Source organism: Protomyctophum parallelum (genome assembly GCF_964188405.1).
Source record: "Protomyctophum parallelum genome assembly, chromosome: 13".
Taxonomy (NCBI): domain Eukaryota; kingdom Metazoa; phylum Chordata; class Actinopteri; order Myctophiformes; family Myctophidae; genus Protomyctophum; species Protomyctophum parallelum.
Window position 1 is genome coordinate 24,004,155 of NC_139708.1, and position 19,733 is coordinate 24,023,887.

At 42.6% G+C, this 19,733-nt stretch overlaps 2 protein-coding genes across 2 annotated transcripts; one reads left to right on the top strand and one right to left on the bottom strand.

Annotated features, from left to right (window-relative positions):
• Nucleotides 1–3,765: 3,765 nt before the first annotated feature.
• On the bottom strand, nt 3,766–8,551 carry LOC310868560 (GTPase IMAP family member 8; the record flags this gene model as incomplete). The annotated part of the gene is made up of 5 exons (XM_083779018.1): nt 3,766–4,250; nt 4,787–5,458; nt 6,214–6,786; nt 7,064–7,756; nt 8,533–8,551. 5 exons carry the CDS (start codon nt 8,549–8,551, stop codon nt 3,766–3,768), a joined length of 2,442 nt encoding a protein of 813 aa, XP_083635144.1.
• Nucleotides 8,552–13,764: 5,213 nt separating this feature from the next.
• On the top strand, nt 13,765–18,138 carry LOC310868888 (migration and invasion enhancer 1-like). Its single transcript, XM_083779369.1, has 4 exons — nt 13,765–13,924; nt 14,141–14,238; nt 14,779–14,855; nt 16,717–18,138. The coding sequence occupies exons 1-4, from the start codon at nt 13,896–13,898 to the stop codon at nt 16,798–16,800; spliced, it is 288 nt and encodes a 95-aa protein (XP_083635495.1). The 5' UTR covers nt 13,765–13,895; the 3' UTR covers nt 16,801–18,138.
• Nucleotides 18,139–19,733: the final 1,595 nt, after the last annotated feature.

Consider the following 19,733-nt stretch of genomic DNA (forward strand, 5'->3'; position numbering starts at 1 on the left):
TGGGTGTCATCCTGCTGGTTGCTGCACTGTCCTGCTAATAGAGATGGATGTGGGCTGAGAATCGTCTCCCAAACAGTCACCATGAGAGAGAGATCCATTTCTCTCCTGCTTCCTCCCCAGCTGCTCGGTCCCTTTTAATGAGAGGGGAGGGCTGTCTCACGACTCACGATGAATTGAGAGAGAGAGAGAGAGAGGGAGAGAGAGAGAGAAACTGCAGGGAGAGGATGAGATGAGAGTTGAAGACACATAGATAAGAGAGTGTGTGTGTGCGTGTGTGCGCATGCGTGCGTGCGTGCGAGCGTGCGTGCAGGGATTGCAGCAGCATAGAGTGAAAGGCATGACATGTTGACAAGAGGGGGAGATAGATGATAAGACAGGAGAGACATGGGTGAGAGGATGGAGGGTATATATATTCAAAGATGGATAATCCAAACAAAGGACTGAGATAAAGACAGACAGAGATAAATAACCATCGTTGCCAACAAATCACCCTTTTACTATAATATTACACTGCCACTAAATATGTTCTTCAAACGCCTGCATGCCTCACTCTGTTGCATCCAACCATTTTCATCTTTCTTGTCTTTTATCATGTCACTTAAAGAGAGCTTTTGCATGTACCCAGAAAAGACTTTCAGCTTTTGAACTCATTGAAATGCTGAAAAAAAACGCAGCAATTAAACTACAAGCTTCACAATGCCTCGAGAAAACAGTTGTATTAAAACTGTATAGTCTATGGTTTGTTGAACGGTTTCCCCGGCGTCATCTTACAATGCGTTTTCACTGAATGTTTGCCTATTTTTGTTGTTCACTTTATCATGATCACTTTTCCCCAGAAAAGGGTGCAGATAAAAATGAAGGAAAGCTTAATTTCTATTGGTTGTCAGGGTTAAAAAGCGAAGAAAATTTACTATCGTTGAAATATATGTAGTGCATATGCACTGCAGTAACTGTCTAATAATGTAATATTCGTATCATGTGTAATCCTCTGTTAGATATTAGCCTACACAAGCAAACACAAGCTCAGAGAAGAATCTGACAGCTCAGCAGTGTCAGACAGGCACAGCATGTTCTGAAATGCATTAAACACAGAATGTATGCCTTTATAAGTCATATTACGTGACCAGAGAATATCTGTGAAAATAATGTGTTGTGCAGCATAAATTATACAGAAGTAAGCAAGATGGGATGTGAATAGGAACATGATGCTCTGCCGAATGAGAAGGGACGAGGCCGGGCCAAGTTTACGGGCGGCCCCGGTTGAGAACAAAAGCTAAAAAACTACAGCAAACAGGAGGCCGACCATTCAGTCTACGTAGTATAAGTTGGGGGGGGGGGGGGGGGGGGGGGGTGGACTCAAAGGGACTATGACCCAGCTCAGAAAAGTGGTTAGTGGTTTCTCAATTTTACTGTAACTTATATACAGATCAAGCCTATAGGCTACAGGCATCCTTGTGAGGTATGAGACACTAAACACACACGTGTCCGCTCTTAAGCATACAGTACACATAATCACATCTAATTAGATGATGCTGCAGCCAGCCTTGGGCCTTCCCTGAGGAAAATGGATGACTCAGTCAGTGGCAAAGACAGTGTATTGTGGCTGGAATATCGAAACAACACACAGTAATATAAAGTGGCTGTCAGGATGCACGTATGTATGTGTGCGCTGAGAACGGGAGACAAACCCCAGGGGAATAATAGAGATATATTTGTAACTATAATAGATGAAGATGCATGCGCACACACAGTCACATGTGCACGCACGCACGCACGCACGCACGCACCACACACACACACACACACACACACACACACACACACACACACACACACACACACACACACACACACACGATGCCTATTAACTATTCTTTGTGTTCACTTCACAGTCTATCTCTTCTGTCCACATGCTCTGCTCTGTGACTCATCCGATGGCAAACAGGCTATATCTGCACCACCTGCAGAGTGTTTCATGCTCTGCTCTCCCTGTACCAAAAGGATGCGTGTGCCAATGTAATACGAAGTGTGTTTTCATCTGCACTTGGCTCCTCTCTACTCTTTGTTGTATTCCTAACAGCACAGCATGCCTGCTGAGTCTCTGGTTTAAAAAGAAGGGGAAAAAAAGAAGAAAAGGGAAAGAATATGTTGCATCAAATGTAAGACAATTCCTTTATTCTTCAAAGGCATTTTTCCATAATTCTACATGCAGTGTATGACTCTGAAATCTTGAAATCTACCCGGGTTAATTAATTAGAAGACTTTCAGTTGAGACCTGTCACATCTTGGTTCAATAGTAGCCTATAAGCAGGTTATTCAAATGTCATCTTATCTAAGAGCTCCCCCTTGTGGAGAAATCTTAGGACATACATCCAAAAACACTTTTGTGCAATCCATTCAAATTCAATAGTATAGTCAATTCTGAAACAAATTCGCGCACCTCTGGTCGCTAACCATGCTTTTTTACCGTCCCTTTCTGACGCATTATTTAAAGTGTGGCATAGAAATGGTATTCACTCCTTCAAAGATCTTTATATTGATGGGTTATTTCCGACCTTTGAACAAATAAGACGCAAATTCAATTTACCCCAATCACATTTCTTTAGATTTCTACAGATACGACATTTTTTAACACAACACACTGCTTCATTTCCAAACATACCTCCCAACTCATCAATGGAATCTATATTTCTACCTAACCCATTGCTCAAAGGAGGTGTTTCTATTATTTATAATTCTCTCTCATGTTTAGATAATAATGCCTCATTGGAGTATTTAAAAACTGCTTGGGAAAACGACTTAGGAATATCTATCACTGACGAGCAATGGTCTACATCTCAAAAGTTTGTGCACTCTTCTTCAGTATGTGCCAGGCACGGTCTTATACAGTTTAAAATATTACACAGGTTACATTTGTCAAAGGAAAAACTCAACAGAATGTTTCCAAATGTGAATCCAGCCTGCGACAGATGTGGCCAGTCGCCATTTTGGCAAAGTATATTTAAATCACTGTCAGACATTGTTGGAAGACCTTTTGACCCGGATCCACTGACAGCAGTTCTGGGGGTCGGGGGGCCCGGGGTCAAACTGTCTACTTTCCAATATAACATGGTAAAATATGTGACTCTACTGGCTCGCAGACTGATACTGTTGAATTGGAAACAAGCACTACACTTATGAAAGATGTTATGCACTACTTGCAATTGGAAAAGATAAAGTTTGAATTGAGAGGGAGTGAAGATAGATTTTACCAGACATGGCAACCCTTCATTGACCATTTCAATAGGTGCACGCTAACCCCTCCTACACAATAGATAACATATTAGAAAATTGGAAAGAAAAGTAAAGAAAAAAAAGGAACTGAGGATTTTATTTTATTTTATTTATTCTCATTTAAAAAGAAATGTCTGTAATTCTGTTAATTTACAACAACGTGTTGGGAAAGTTTTGAGAGCAAGAGTGTCTGTCCTGTGGTCTTTGTTTTGTTTGTCTGTTCACATTTGTCGTTGTTTAACTGTTTTTTTGTTTTTATCACATTTATATATCTTTTTTATTATGTATTGTATGTGGAATTTACATTACCTGTCTTTATCTTTCATTTTATAACTGAATAACTCATTATTATTGTCAAAGATTGTCATATAAGTTGTCATATACAAAAAATGCCTAATAAAAACAGTATTAAAAAAAAAGAAAAATCTGAAACAAATTCACATCAAAATCTTTCTGATGAAATAGCACATCATTAAAGTAGCTTAAACATCCTCAGTCTTTATCTTTTGATTCTTCTGTGTCAGGTGCTGATGGCTCCTGTTCCTCTTTGCTTTTGACACAGAGGTCCTGTGTGGTCCTCCACAAGGTTTCCAGGCTCTGCTTCAGCTCTCTCATGTCCCTCTGAATCCCCTCAAGGAGATCCAGCTTGGACAGCTTCTTGTCAATGGATGACAACACCTCTTGGCCTGGCTCTTCTGCGAGAGCCTCTTGTTGCAGGAAGTCAGTGGGACAGTCCTGTTGCTCAGCCACCTCTGCAGCCATAGTTTGCTCCCACACCATCTCAAAGTAGTAGTCAATGAAGGCTTCCAGCTCCTCCAAGTCACTGGTCCCCCATTGGTCAATCAACGCCTGCAGACCACCTGATGTGGCCAGCTTCTTAAGAGTCCTCTCTCTCAGCATGGGATGGCAGAGGGAATGTACACCGATAGCACCCTCCCTTTCCTCTTCTAGAACGTCATGTTCTGTCTGAGGCCGTTCTAACGGTAACATCAGAACCAATGAGCAGTCATTGGTTCGCCTGGGTGGAAGAAATGGACTTACTTGGCTTAGTCGCATGCAGCCGTGTGGATGCGCAGCAGTAGACAGCCACTCGGGGAGATTTACCACTAGTGTCTGTATGCCTTCTGTAGCCGACCTCAGTCCCTCATCACCACGGATCACAGCAGCCATGCTGGACATGAAGCTGTGTCTGTCCATTATGGTTAGGCTTGCTGTTGCTTTCCTCTCTGCCACAGTGTCTGGTACTGCCACCTCTTGACCACAGACATCTGAGCCTCTTGAACAGGATGCTAGTGGAACATAAACTGTGGCTAACTCGTTCACTGTGAAAGAAAGTATATGGTTGACTGCATGTGGTTGCATCACGTACAATGATCACCAAACAGCTATTATTAAAATATGAATCCAGCCATTTTCAATACACGGTAACTGTGTTTAAACAATAACAAACAAACAAATGTTTTGAATTTATTCATGGGGTTTCATCCATTTTGTGTGTATGAAGTGTACTTACTGTTATGGGAATGCTGATCTGAATGGCTCCTGAGCGCCACCTCGTGGTGTGTCACTCCATCCAGTAACAGGCCGTCATGGTTTACGGTGATGTTCTTCCCTATTGGGACACCTCTCTGGAGAATAGTCAGTCTCTGCTCCACTAGCATATCCTCTGCCTTGTCCAGTAGCTCCTTAACTTGGGCCACATCTAGCCAGTTCTTATTGTCCAGGGCATGGTATCTGTTCCCACACCTCTCAACAAGCTTCTGCAGTGCATCTCCCTCACTCTCTATGCGTTGCTCTAAGGTTGTGGCGCCCAGCCAGTCTCCATGGCTAAACAGGACCATGGCTCGGCCCCATGTCTCCTCTCCTAACGTCTCCAGCTGTTTAGCTATTGCCTCCCCAAGAGAGAGAGTGAAAGAGAAGCTGACGTTGACAACCAGAAGGATAACGCTAAGCCCAAATGCTGAAGAGGCTCTCAGGAGGTCAGGGGTCATTGACTGCCAGCCAGGTGTATCCACAACTGTCACTGTTTTACCGCTGACTTTGCCCTGTCTTTCATCACAGACAGTAGTTTGGTTTTCTGTATTGAAACATTCTCTGCCCAAGATAGTGTTTCCAGATGAGCTCTTGCCTGTGTTTCTGCCTCCCATAAGCACCATTCTCAGCTCTGGAAGACGGTTCAGCTTTTCTGGGAGAAATAATAAAAAACATTTTGCGTAGGAACAGGATGGAAGTTTGTTATATGACAAAAGAACAAACCTTACTCTATAAGCCTTCACATGTAAATTAATAAAACTTAAAGAACCACTTCACCCCTTTTCAACCTACCTTCATATAATTGGTCCTCACTAATGTTCATGATAAAATGCCACCAGTTTTTTCTACTCAGTCTGTGTCTCATAGGAGGGCTGTGGGCAGTTCAGAAACCTGTCCACCAGTGACATCATCGATTGGGAATCCACGCTAATAGAAACTGCAGGCTTTCTATTCCTGAAAAGTTGCAATGCGATAATGGAAGCCATCGTTCTCACGATAATAAAAAACTAAATATATTAAAAAAACAAATATTGTTAAAAGAAATCTTAATGGGTTAAATGGGGAAACTGGTGGATGGGTTTCTGAACTGCCCATAGCCCAATTATGAGACAAACTGCATAGGAAAAAGAATAGTGCTATTTTATCACAAACATTAGTGAGGACCAATTGTATGAAGATAAGTTGAAAAGTGGTCCTTTAAACTAATTTATATGTTCGAAATGTAAAGCAAACTCATTTAGTTATCACTTGAATTAATTATTAACGCACCACGCTGAGACCTTGCCATTTGTCTTCCATTCTGCAGCACCATCAATCTCTCCCTGACTCTCTCTTCATCTGTCCTCATTGTCTCTTCTAGCTGTTGAATCACTCTGCACTCCATTTCATAATGAACCCCACTCTTACCAGACACCATTTCCTCTATCTTGCTCATCAGTTGTCTGACCTGGAACCCATCTCCTCTGGTTTTATTGTTGAAAACATGATACCTGTTGCTACACTTCTCAACAATCCACTGAAGAGGCTCCCCCTCGCTCTCAATGTATTGCTCTATTGTCGTCTCCCCCAGCCAGTCCCCAAAGTTAAATAGAACGATGGCGTGTGTCCACGTTCGCTCACTGATGAGCTCCAGGTGTTCCTGCACGGCTCTCCTATAGGATTCCGTGAACGTCCTGTCCACACGAATGGCCAGCAGGAAGGCATGAGGCCCCGGCGAGCAGAGAGATGGACTACGCACTATCTCCCTCTGGTCAAACATGGGAGTTTCTGTAGCATAGTAGTTCATCCACCAGCCCGGCGTGTCGACCACAGTGACATGTCGTCCAAAGACAGGACTGCTTCTCATCACACACTGGGCTGTCCTGCCGCTCAGTCCCAGGCTTTGCTCTTTGTGCAGGATTGTGTTCACAGCTGAACTCTTTCCGGAACCTTTTGCTCCAAGCAGCACAATTTGAACGTCCAAGAGGCCGTGCAACTGTTCTGTGGGGGGTTTTCAAAGTGTTGCTGTCACTCAAACTGTTAAAAAATGAAATAATGATAGTGTCCAAAGTGTTTAACCCATTAAAACTGGGAAGGCATCTGTGATTTTAGTTTTTTGCATTTCAGCAGATCTACGAGCTTGTACATCTTCTATTTTTGGATAAAATATTTTAAATCTTGAAAGTGTGAGAAGTTGCGAACTACTGATTTAAAAGGCATTTGCAGAATCAGCCTCATGTCTTAATGGGTTAAAGTAAAGCAAATAAACGTAACTTACCTTGTAGGACAGCTCTCTGTTTCTTCATCCTCATGAACCTTTGCTGGGCCCTTTCCTCCACTATCCTTTTCTGTCCTGCAATTGCTTGGAGGATGCTTTCCTCCATTACAAAAGGCCTGTTTCCGTTTTCCGTTATGAGTCCTTGTATCTTCGCCAGTAGCTCTCTGACGCGAGTGCTGACATTATCTCTACTAAAGATGACACTGTGACACCTGCACTTTGTACCGAGCCACTCAAGGGCCTTCGATTCCGTCTTCACGGGTCCCTCTGCTGCGGCACGCGTTGGCCAATCGCTGGCAGTGAAAAGAACAATGCTGTGGCTCCAGACGTTCTTGCCGAGGAGGGCCAGGTGTTCTTCCAGTGCCCTCTGACGTTTTCCGGAGAAGGCGGAGCTCCTCTTGACAACAATCAGGAACACGTGTGGTCCCGGTGAGCACAGAGAGATGCTCCCGACAATCTCCCGTTTCACCAGCTCGGCGGTGTCCTGTGCACTGAAGTCACACCACCATCCAGGGGTGTCCACCACGGTGAGCCGCCTGCCTGCCACCACACCTCGTCTCCTGGAGCAGGTGGTCCTCTCCTTGATGACAAACTCCTCTTTGCCAAGGATGAGGTTCCCCACAGCACTCTTTCCAGAGTTTCGCCCACCGAGCAAGACAATTCTTAGGTGGGATGTGCACCCACTGTTGTCCCCTATATAACAGAGGAAAGAAAGCAATACACAGGGACAGGGATAGAGGGAGGGGAAGATTATTATGTTTTAATGTTAAATGTTTGTGTTGTGTTACCACGGTTCAATTTGTCACCAAGTTGAGAAAAGAAAAAAGAAAAAGTAAAGATGCAATACAAAAGCAAAAGACAGACAAGAATACAAGAAAACGAAAAGACAAAATCGGGAAAAATAAAATGACAACAAAGCAAGCATTGTCACAGTCTAGCCTAGCAGTTATATCCCTACCTATACAGTATGATACAATGGATACATATTCACTGTATCAACAACATCAACAAGCTAGAACATAATTAAGACAGCCACATATTATTTAATGATAAATAATTGGGCAGCCGTGCCGGTGGCCTAAGGGTTAGGTTAGAGGAGTGCCCTTGTTGCCGAAAGGTTGACGGTTCGATTCCCCGGAGGGGCAGGAAAAATTTTTGTCGGGAAGTGATTGGTCATCACTCACGCAACACCACTGAAGTGCTCTTGAGCAAGGCACTGAACCCCCAACTGCGCAGTGGAGCTGCTTAGTGGCCAACAGTATAAGACTGAGGTTGTACTGGTCAGCTTCCATGCAGGTTTTAATGCGTGTGTCTGTCTGTGTGTTTCTATGTGCAGGGCGTTGCTGAAAATGAGCACTTAATTGTGCTCAGCTACTACCCTAGGTAAATAAAGGGGAAAGAAATAAGAAGAAATTATAATACTAATGCTAATATACTGATTAATATTCATTAGTATCTGTTGTGAATACATTCATACATGTAAGTCATGTTTACGGTTGTAAAAGTGCTAAAATGGTACTGTCTGCACAATCTGCAGATCCAAAAAGAAGAATAACTTAAGGTATTTTGCCAGTATTGCTGTAATAGGCACAATTTGTAAACAAAATGTTGAAATGTTATGTCATGAATGTCATTTACAGTCATGTGATTGGAGTTAAAGATGCCATGCTCAGAATTGATCAAATTCAACACAAATATATAGCTATATGAAATCACCACTCACAAGTTGATAGATCTCTTGCTGCCATTTCAATTTCTGTACCCTCTTTAAGCCAACGTGCCTGATGCCGAAATCCTGTAAAGCAGATAGATTTTTGAACAAATTAATTTCCTCAAGACCTTCCTCAGTCTCTACTTTCCTGGTCCTTGTTTAAAGAAAACATGATGTTGAATGAGTGGTGGCAAATGGGAGTGTTTTCCGTGTTTATGAGTCTGAAGGTTGCCTGTAATGTGTAACCGGACAGATAGGCAGTGGGCCTACACCATTTTATTACTGCAGAGAACAACCACACCCAGTTACAGAGCAGGCTTATAGTTTTGGATCCGAGATCTGTAGTGAAGTAGAAGTTAAGTAGAAGTACGGTACTTAAGTAAATGTACTTATTTACACTCCACCACTGTTTATATCTATTGAGTTCAAATGAGGTAGTCTACTGTAGGATATGATAAGCTTTCTTTCAGATTATTGTTGGTATTGGCGAATAACTAACACACCTTTTTCTTGGGTGCAGTTGCTTGCGTATCAGATTTAGTTATAAGTAGCGTTTCTGGAATTTCTCGTACAACTTCAAGTTTCAACCACTGACAAGTTGCATCAAAAAGACAAGACCATTGGTGAGAGAAATTCTAGCAACACTTGCAGTAACACTGTAACACTGCAGTAACATATACCACTCACCACACCTCTGTGTCACATCTCTAAGCTCAACAAAGCAACTTCTCCAAGGCCAACTGTCATTACGTTGTCTTTCCCTTAAGCCATATTTTGGTTGTTTAGGCTACCATTACTGAATGTGCTTTCCAGCCAAAACACCTTTGTTGTTAGCCTACTATTTTGGGATATAGTTTTTCATGGTGGTTATTAACTGTGAAGGCAATTTTTCATTTTCATTAATCTTTATACAATGTTGGGTGTTTGTCTTTCTGTAATAAAGGATTACTATACCATATCATTATGCAGACCCTGTTAGGAGACCTGTAGTGCCAAAGTCCCTACGGTACCTGTGTGACCCAGAAAATGATGGATGCAACTGTCCTGCACAAGCACTGAGAGGCCCTCACACACATAGTATTGATAACAGAGACAAAGGTGGCTGCGTGGGAAACTCACAGTTACATGAGAGAGCTCATCGATCTGCTGCCTGGTAGAGCTTGAAGAATAAAGGCTCATTCATAGTCTGGATTTTCGGTGGTGAGGTGACCACCGAACTACAACATGACGTCACGAGCCGCGGTGAAGAGCAAACCACCGCCACCGCTCCAGCCCTTCTCTCTGTTTTTACTCACCACCGCTCAACGTTATTTCAGCTCCGGTGGTCAGCTCACCACCGGAGCAGTGGTCACCTCACCACCGAAAATCCAGACTATGAATAGGCCTTTAGGTTTAGGCTATGTCAACTGTGGGGATAGTGTGCTATCCGCCTAAAAATCTGAATGACAAACCCCTTACTGACAAATTGGCGACTATAGAGTGGTGACTGTCTATCTCCTTTGGAGAAATGGAAAAAGCCTGCAGAGACGAGTTCTTATCCCCCGTGACAATTATGATTCAATTATGATTCATGAATTATGAATCTCTTCTTGGCTGGTGGTGGTTTCATTGTTAACAAGTGAGCAATTGAATGTGTCAAACTGACATATTGAGCCTATGACACACAGTGTGGCTTCCCCCCAGTAGGCTACCTTCACATTCAGTAGATCCTGTAATCTTTTGTGGCCAGATGTAATTTATTGGGGTCTAGTAGGACTATAGTAAATAATAAATAAAGAAAATCGCTATAAAATGTTGCAATAAAATATATAGGCTATTTAGTCCCATGCTCAAATGCTCCCGCCCCCCTGTCAAAAACAGCTAAAATCCCTAAAACTAAAGAAAGCAGCAAATGGAAAACAACCTAAAACATGAACCTTGGTTGAAAAAAACTAAAGTTTAATAGTGACATTTTCAGTTGGGATACCAATTGTATCCATTTGGAGACTAATAACATAATTGAGTCTGCATGCCGGTAAATTACATGCAATAATTAAATGCAATATGGCTATATAGGCTAATGCAACAATGCAACTTTATGCAAGATACCAGCCTGCTCATCTGGGTCAGGAGTCAGGACTCTCAGGAGTATGGATGGAGTAGTAGAGCCATATTAGTGGAGGATATTAAGTCAATATTTCATGAGAATCGTTCACTTTATGGTACAAGCACCAAAATTGGCACACGAGTGCTTCGGAACCTACTCTCTCAGAAAAGTACGTTGTCCACTTGAAAAAACTAAATGGACACCATTTTTCAAGATGGCCGCCAAATGAAAAAGGCCTTTTGTGGCGGTTCTGGACAACCGTGGGTCCGACCGACTCGAGACCGGGCACTGCACTCCCTGTGGGTGTGTGGAACGTGTGTGTCGAATTTGAAGTCGGTGGGGCGAACAGTTCTCGAGTTACATGGATTACAGACATACACACACACAGAATTTGTGCAATTAGCAGATCATTGGAACGGTTGTTCGCTTGGTGATACAAGCGTGACATTTGCCGTGAACATTCCTTTGGTCAACTCTTTAACTTTTTAAACCGAGCCATCCAAAAATCCATGATATTTCAAGATGGCCACCAAAATTAGACTGGTTTTGCATTTTAGCATATATTTGGCTATACCTTTGTGATGTACTGTACCATACTACTGTATAATACTGTACGGCACTGTAGGGCATCATACTGTACCATACTCTACCATACCATACAGTACAGTACAGTACAGTACAGTACAGTACAGTACAGTACAGTACAGTACAGTACAGTACAGTACAGTACAGTACAGTACAGTACAGTACAGTACCGTCCCGTCCCGTACTGTACTGTACTGTACTGTACCGTACTGCATGGTACCATACTGTATCGTACTGTACTGTACCATACTGTACCATACTGTACCTTACTGTATGGTATCATACTGTACCATACTGTACTGTACTGTACTGTACCATACTGTACCGTACTGTACCATACTGCATGGTACCATACTGTACCGTACTGTACCTTACTGTATGGTATCATACTGTACCATACTGTACCGTACTGTACTGTACTGTACCGTACTGTACCGTACTGCATGGTACCATACTGTACCGTACTGTACTGTACTGTACTGTACTGTACCGTACCGTACCGTACCGTACTGTACGGCATCATACTGTACTGTACCATACTTTATGGTATCATACTGTACCATGCCGTACCGCACGTTACTGTACCGTACTGTACTTTACCATACTGTACTGTAACATACTATAGTGTACTGTACAGTACCGTGTGTGTGTGTGTGTGTGTGCACGTGCAGGGAAAAGGGGAGGGGTCGGTTAATGTGGAAATTGTAATGTAATTTGTGTCACAGTGAAATGTTGTGCAATAACAGTATGTCATACAAAAGCAATATTTGTACAGTAAATATGACATGGATGCAATGTAGTGCAGATGGATTTCTGTGGCATACATCATTTTTTGTGCATAGAGAGATGTGTGCTAACGGAGTGATTTGGTAGGAGAAGTCGGACGGATAAACGGACATATTGCTTTGCATCCCCTATGGTAGTAGGATCTAGGATGAGCATCAAAACTATATATTTTAAATACTTTTCATTAGCACATGCTTGAATTTTACATTCCATAGGGTTGGACCACACATGGACCCCATTTGGTTTTGTTTTCTGCATCTTCCTCTGTGACCTGCCACCTTCATGTCATCTCTCACAGCATCCTTAAACCTCGTCTTTGGCCATCCTCTTTCCTGGCAGCTACATCTTCAGCATCCTTCTCCCAATGTACCCTCATCCCTCCTTTTCACATGTCTAAACCATCTCAACCTCACCTCTCTTGCTTTATCCCCAAACCTTCTAACCTGGGCTGATCCTCTAATTCAGTAATTTCTGATAATGTCCTTCCTTTTCACTCCTAATGAGAACCATAGCATCCTTAATTCTGCCACCTCCAGCTGTGCCTCCTTTTCATCAGTGCCACCGTTTCCAACCGTACGGCATGGCTGGTCTCACTACCATCGTATACATCTTCCCTCTCACTGGTAGCCTTCTGTCACAAATATTTCCTGACCCATACTATGTCCCATATTCTCAATACATTGGCTTCTCTTGCTAGAACATTTCCATCTCTATACTCACCTTAACCTGTTACACTACTGTCTACTGTCTGGTCAATTGGTACAAATGATTTTCTCCCTCCCTCACCATCTCTCTTTGCACTTACTGTACATCTCATATAGCCCTGACCACTTCTTAGCCCACACCACCTGACATCACATATCTCTCTTCTTACCCATCATCTAAAAAAAACCCCAATGGGCATTGCCCATTGACATAATTATATTCAAGTCTGTGTGTGTGTCTGTACATCTGTAATCCACATAACCCGAGAACCGTTCGCCCCACTGACTTCAAATTCGACACACACGTTCCACACACCCACAGGGAGTGCAGTGCCCGGTCTCGAGTCGGTCGGACCCACGGTTGTCCAGAACCGCCACAAAAGGCCCTTTTCATTTGGCGGCCATCTTGAAAAATGGTGGCCATTTAGTTTTTTCAAGTGGACAACGTATTTTTCTGAGAGAGTAGGTTCTGAAGCACTTGTGTACCAAATTTGGTGCTTGTACCATAAAGTGAACGATCGTGTCATTAATATCCTCCACTATATAGAATAGAGTGACTGTCTGTTGGAGCAGAGCCAGTAAAGACAGAGTTACGCAAACTCCATTCACTTCATGGGGCTATTGAGCATGGGGACAACCCCGAATGCATGTTTACGGAATGCATTGGAGTCTATGGGCTCGCGCGGCGCGAGTACATGAACCACGTGACCGGGCTGTTTTCTGCCCCCTCAATATCGCAACTCTTCTATTAGATGGCTCTGGAGTGGAGGTGTGAAATTGCGTCTTACTCTTACTTTGAAGTACAATCGGAAGTGTCGTGTATCAGAACCGGTATAGCCCATGGCCACGGCTTGTTGACGCTTGATGTATTGTACATTTGTACATCACACTGATTCACACACTGTCTGTATGACACAACTCTATGCTTTCTAGAAGATCATACACGTAACCAGAGCAGCGATGGGTGTGAAAGTCCGAGTCGAATATTGGTAGCTATGCCACTGTGTTATTCTTCCCCACCTAGTACACCTACATTATTGTATTTTTGTTATTTATGTAATGGCTTCAGTATTTGTAACATTATCTAAATTAGTCTATAACTAACTAGCGTTAGCGCTGCCGCAGCTAACCCTATAGCTAAACCGGCTGCTAAGCTATCTGTAGCAATTTCTAGCTGGTCATTGAATGGGGTTTTCTTTTTTCAGCGGTGGATGAGGGTACGAGCCCCGCTATCGGGAACTCGCTCGGGTTGTCACCGAGGAGTTTCCCGATGCGGAGGTATCAGGCTTCACGGGAAGATCAAGTAAGTTAAAATTAAAGTAGTAACCACCACTAAACCCAGACATATCATGGTTGTTGCAGGTAGTGAATGTGAATAACAAATAACACCTTATTAAGTCAGTGGTTTTCAAGTTCAACCCTTTTCATATCAAGGGCCATTTGCATATGATTTGAGTCACGGACCACCATGAGATTTAGCCTACCGACGCAAAACTAAAGAATATTCTCGTTGGCTAAGATTCCATGCTGTATTGATGTGGTACCAGAGAGATAACAGGCAAGCATTGATCAAATATTGTAATTGTAAATTAAGTAATGAAGCTGTTTAAAGAAAGAATTACTCTTGAGTGTAAGTAAAATGAAACCAAATTGACCCGGTTTCATTTTACACTCACTCAAGAGTTAAATATCTACAAGGGACAAGGGTCCATTTGGTTACCGACTTTCCATTTAGCATTCCACCTGCCTGGAACCCTTGAGGGAATCTCCATTGGTTGAGAGCCACTGTTCTAATATAAGTGAATTGATAACTGAGATGTTACATTTCTAAATGTGTATTTAGGCTGCTTTGAGGTTGAAATCAATGGACAGCTGGTCTTCTCTAAGCTTGAGACAAGCGGCTTCCCCTATGAAGACGATGTGAGTATCCTTCCAGTGTGTTATGTTATCCTTTCACCATACATACTTTACACCAGTGGTTCCCAAACCTTTTAGCTCAAGAACCAAAAGAGAAATCAGTTGTTTGCCCACAAACCAAACTAGTGAAAACGGAGGCGTTTCCAGGAATTACATGTTGGGCAGGCAAGAAGTGTCGTCCCGGCCATCCCCTCACCCAGTGCACAATCAGAAGCACTAAATGTTTTCAAAGAGATATAACGTCCGTAACCTGTCAGACGAGTAGGCTACAAATGCTGAAAGGCAATAGTTCTCAGGTCTGGTATTTGTCCTCTCTTTTTTCTCTGTGTATGGATTTTAGCCAGGCAGAAATGATTTTTGACAGCCTGTCCTCGCCTTATTGTAGAAAATAGACATTCTGCAAGCTCGCAACGTGTCGTGAATAAACATTTGTTTTCTAATTTAGGAGATTTCTGTGATTTTTATTCATAAATTGTTAATTGTTTTCACCTCGACTGTGGAAATCTTTAGAAAGGAGAGAAGGGTGGAAACAATGAAACCAAAACATGACTGACACTTCACTGCGTCATTGGAGTGCTGAACAAAGTGGAAGCCAAATCCAATTTTTATTGCATGTCATGCCCTCCATAAGCAACAGGGTGTCACTTAGGCCTCGTTCAGACATGATAAAAACATTTATTCGGGCCAAATTCTCATTAGGGGTGGCAGTGTGTGCCTTTTAATGGCGGCATGTCATTGGCTTCCAGTTTTCTTTTTAAACAGGGTACTAGTAGCTGAGCTCATTTGCTCATTTTCAGCAACGCCCTGCACATAATTTAGAAACACACAAACACAGACAGGCCTGGGCCGACCTAGCGGTCCGGGCACCTATGCTGCTAATCCAGTCTGACAGCGTGTCGCGGGTCAACTCCTGATCCCGACAAACTTTGCTGCGTGTCACTCCCCATCTCTCTCCCCCCATTTCCTGTCATCTTACTGTAAACTATCAAATAAAGGCAGAAAAATATTAAAAAAATAAGAGAAACACAGACATGCATTAAAACCTTGGATCTGATCAGTACAGTACAACCACAGTCTTATCCTGTTGGCCACTAAACGGCTCCACTGGAGCAGTTTGAGGTTCAGTGCCTTGCTCAAGGGCATTTTCTTTGCAGTGTTGTGTTGAGTGATGACCATTCACTTACCCACCCAGATTTTTCCAGGGAATCGAACTGTCAACCTTCCGGAAACAATGCCGCTCGTCTAATCTTTTGACCACCACACTGACACCACAATAACAATAATGAAAACAGTTTGGAGACAAAAACAATAAAGGCATATTTGTGGCAGCGGTGGCTCTAAGGGATAGAGGAGCGCCCTTGTTGCCGAAATGTTGCCGGTTCGATTCCCCGGACGGGCTGGGAAAATCTGGGTCAGGAAGTGATTCAATGGTCATCACTCACCCAACACTGCTGAAGTGCCCTTGAGCAAGGCACTGAACCCCCAACTGTTCCAGTGGAGCTGCTTAGTGGCCAACAGGGTCAGCTACTCTGCTCCCAGGTTTTAATGTGTGTCTGTCTGTGTGTGTTTCTATGTGAAGGGCGTAGCTGAAAATGAGCACTTGTGGTCAGCTACTACCCTGGGTAAATAAAGGAGAAAAATAAATGTACTCACGAGTTGCGACCCACTAAAATGGATTTGTGACCAACAAATGGGTCCTGACCCAATGTTTGGTAAATGGTCGTTTACAGTCACAGCATGCACACACTTAACGTTCACATGACATGGTCCCTTTTCCACAATGAAAGGTACTGGCGCGAAATAATCCATGCCTGCATACTTGCATAGTATGTGATTTCTACTTGTGTCACTCCCTCTAATGCAGATCATGGATGCAATCCAGAAAGCCCAGGATGGCAAACCTGTACAGAAGATCACTAAAAGCCGTGCGCCCTGTGTCATCATGTGAACTGCCCTCCCTCCGGCTTTGAAGACCCTGCCGTCCGGAGATGTCAAGAAAGGCCAGTGCAACCCTTATACTGCCACTGTCGTGTGTTGCTTAATCCATCTTGGCACAACTGTACAGGAAAAGACCTTGCTCTCTTCTTAACACATCAACAGAGATGCACTGATACCACTTGCTACCGTTTCTGGTATGGGGCTCCATCACAACAAGGCCTTCTGTCTCCCCTCCACGTTCCCATTATGGTGTTCCAGGACATTAATGATTACTGTAACGTTAAAATGTACACCGTTACGGTATGATGTTCCACGTCTTGGAAGTTCCCTCTCATAGGAACATAGACAGGGAGAAGACCATGCATGCTAGAGGGAAGCTGTTTTATACTTCAAATGCCTCGAGCTGATTTTTATTATTTTTCTGTTTCTAGTTAATGGCTACCTTGACATCTACAAAAGATCGTATGGAAATGGTCTTATACAATTTAACCCATTTGGACCTGAGGCCGATTCTTAAAAACGCCTTCTACAACCTAACCTACGGTTTTCTGAAAACCTTCAAATTCATATTAAAAAAATAAAATATTGGCCCAGGCCGTAGCGTAACGGTCTGGGCACCGGACTGGTAATCCAGTCGCAGTGTGCCGCGGGTTCGACTCCCGGACCCGACACGGCCTTTACTGCATGTCATTCCCCCATCTCTCTCCCGTTTCCTGTCAGCCTACTGTCTGTCCCTTCAAAAATCAATAAAAGGCGTAAGCCGCAAAAAAATATCTTAAAAAAAAAAAATATATATATATATATATTCAATTATGTTGGTACATGTATAGCAATAACTAATGAGACAGAGGTAGCATCCGGATGCAAAGGTAAAACGACATGTTACAGGTTCCATCAGGTCTAAATGGGTTAAAACATACTCTTACCTCTTTGCCAATATGCCAATTTAATGTCCAGTTACATATTTGTTTTCCTTTTCATTGCACTTTACAAGGTTAGGCCAGTTTGACCCTGAAATCTTGTGATAAGCAAATTAAAACAAACTGACCAATTATTGTAAAGAGGTAGTTTATTTGGGGCATCTGTCAACTTGCAACATAAACATACCTCCAAAAAAGTAATGGAATGTTACTCATTAGTTGTGTTATTCATGTTTCTTTTGGTCTTCAATTTTCCTATCAAGGTATTTGTTTGACTCAAACTGGCCAGGGCAATCATAAGTGCGGCTGAGGACCAATGCTAACTAGTATCTCGGCTCACACTTATGTCATGTCTTCTTACGCACATCAACTCAACTGTCTGCTATGTAAAATCTCAACGGTTTTCTTTAAATAAAAGGTATAAATAATAGCTGTCTTATTTTATAATATTGATCTTCTCTCTGGTTGACTCAACCATTGGTTTAACTTTTTTTCCCTTTTTGAATTAGTCCCCTGCACCTTGGGGATTGACAGCTGCTGCTTTTGTGTTCATACTAGCAGAATCTGGCTTCAACTCTGTTCAGCACTCCAACGACCAACCTGCGTCAGTCATGTTTTTGTTTAATCGTTTCCACTCCCTTGATCTCCAAAATTCCTTCTCCGTTCCATTTGCGTAAAGAAAAACACATTCTTATTGTTAACCAGTTCCTACTTCCTAATTAACCCTACGTTTCCACTCCTGAAGGTGGTACGATTCACCTAATGACTTCTGATAATAGCAGTCATACTCTACTGAATAGCACTGCCATGTGATTAGTCTCTCCAGATAATGCTACGTGTACAGTCCATAATATACAGTAGCATGTATATGCCAACAGAAGCTCTGAATTATGCGATGTTACACTCAAGGGTGTTCTTTATTGTCATGAATGCACGCCTTAATGAAGTGCACGATAAAGAACACCCTCGAGTGTAATTCAATTATACAACAGTTACCCTTAACACTCTTGCTGCTAGCCTATTGGCTAGGCTAGTGTTGGGCTATGCTAAGAGATTAACATTGAGCGAACAAACTTCTTTGGGGCCCACAGCAAAATGTTCTCTTATTCAGTATTTTAGCTGTGACGTGAGCGCCCCCTCCTGAGATACTTCCGGGTCCTACTTTTGTGTCGCTTTTGTGTCCCCATGGAGTTATACTGTGACGCTCCATCAGACTAAATCTGAGACGAAAACAACCACGAAAGTCTCATTTTACCGCTTTCCTCGCAACAACAAAGCTGCGCTGCTCTCCAAAATCTGGCTGTGACAGGCCGTCTGCCCCACATGGAATACTATCGCCATTTTATTTTATTGTGTCAACTAAATCCTCATTAATGCAAACTAGATTCAACATACTCAAGCCTGCACACATTCTAAATATCCCCCGAAATATTTTACCGAGCAAATGGACTGTTGCCACCTTCAATAATAATGATAATAATAGTCTTTATTGTTTCCACATCATATATTTTTGTTGTCATGGACACTTGTACAAAACATTAATAATTGTACTCGAGTTGGAAGCATTAGGACCCATTTTAACCCTCTATATGGCTTCCTTTCTGAAAAATGACGTCAATTTAAAAAGATTCACGCGTTTAGATATTCTATTTACAATGGGATGCGGACGGGAGCTGGTGCCACTTGGACCCGGACGTAACGTAGCACTACAAAATGACGTCGGACTTAAATACTGAATAGCGAGAATCACACCGCATACATCAAAAAGCCTAACTTGTCCACTTTAAAAAAAGATTTCCATTCTGGAGATATTGACCTGCTTTTGCCTGAACTCTGCTCGCTTGAACAAACAGCAGAGATATGTTAGGTTGAAGTTGACAGACATTGACAGACGGATATAAAAATGAACACAAATAATATCCTATACATACCATACACTGAATGAAAGCCCTGAATGTCTACTTTTAGGAGGAAAACAATTTACACATTGATAATAATAAAAATCACACTCCTGTGAAGTGAG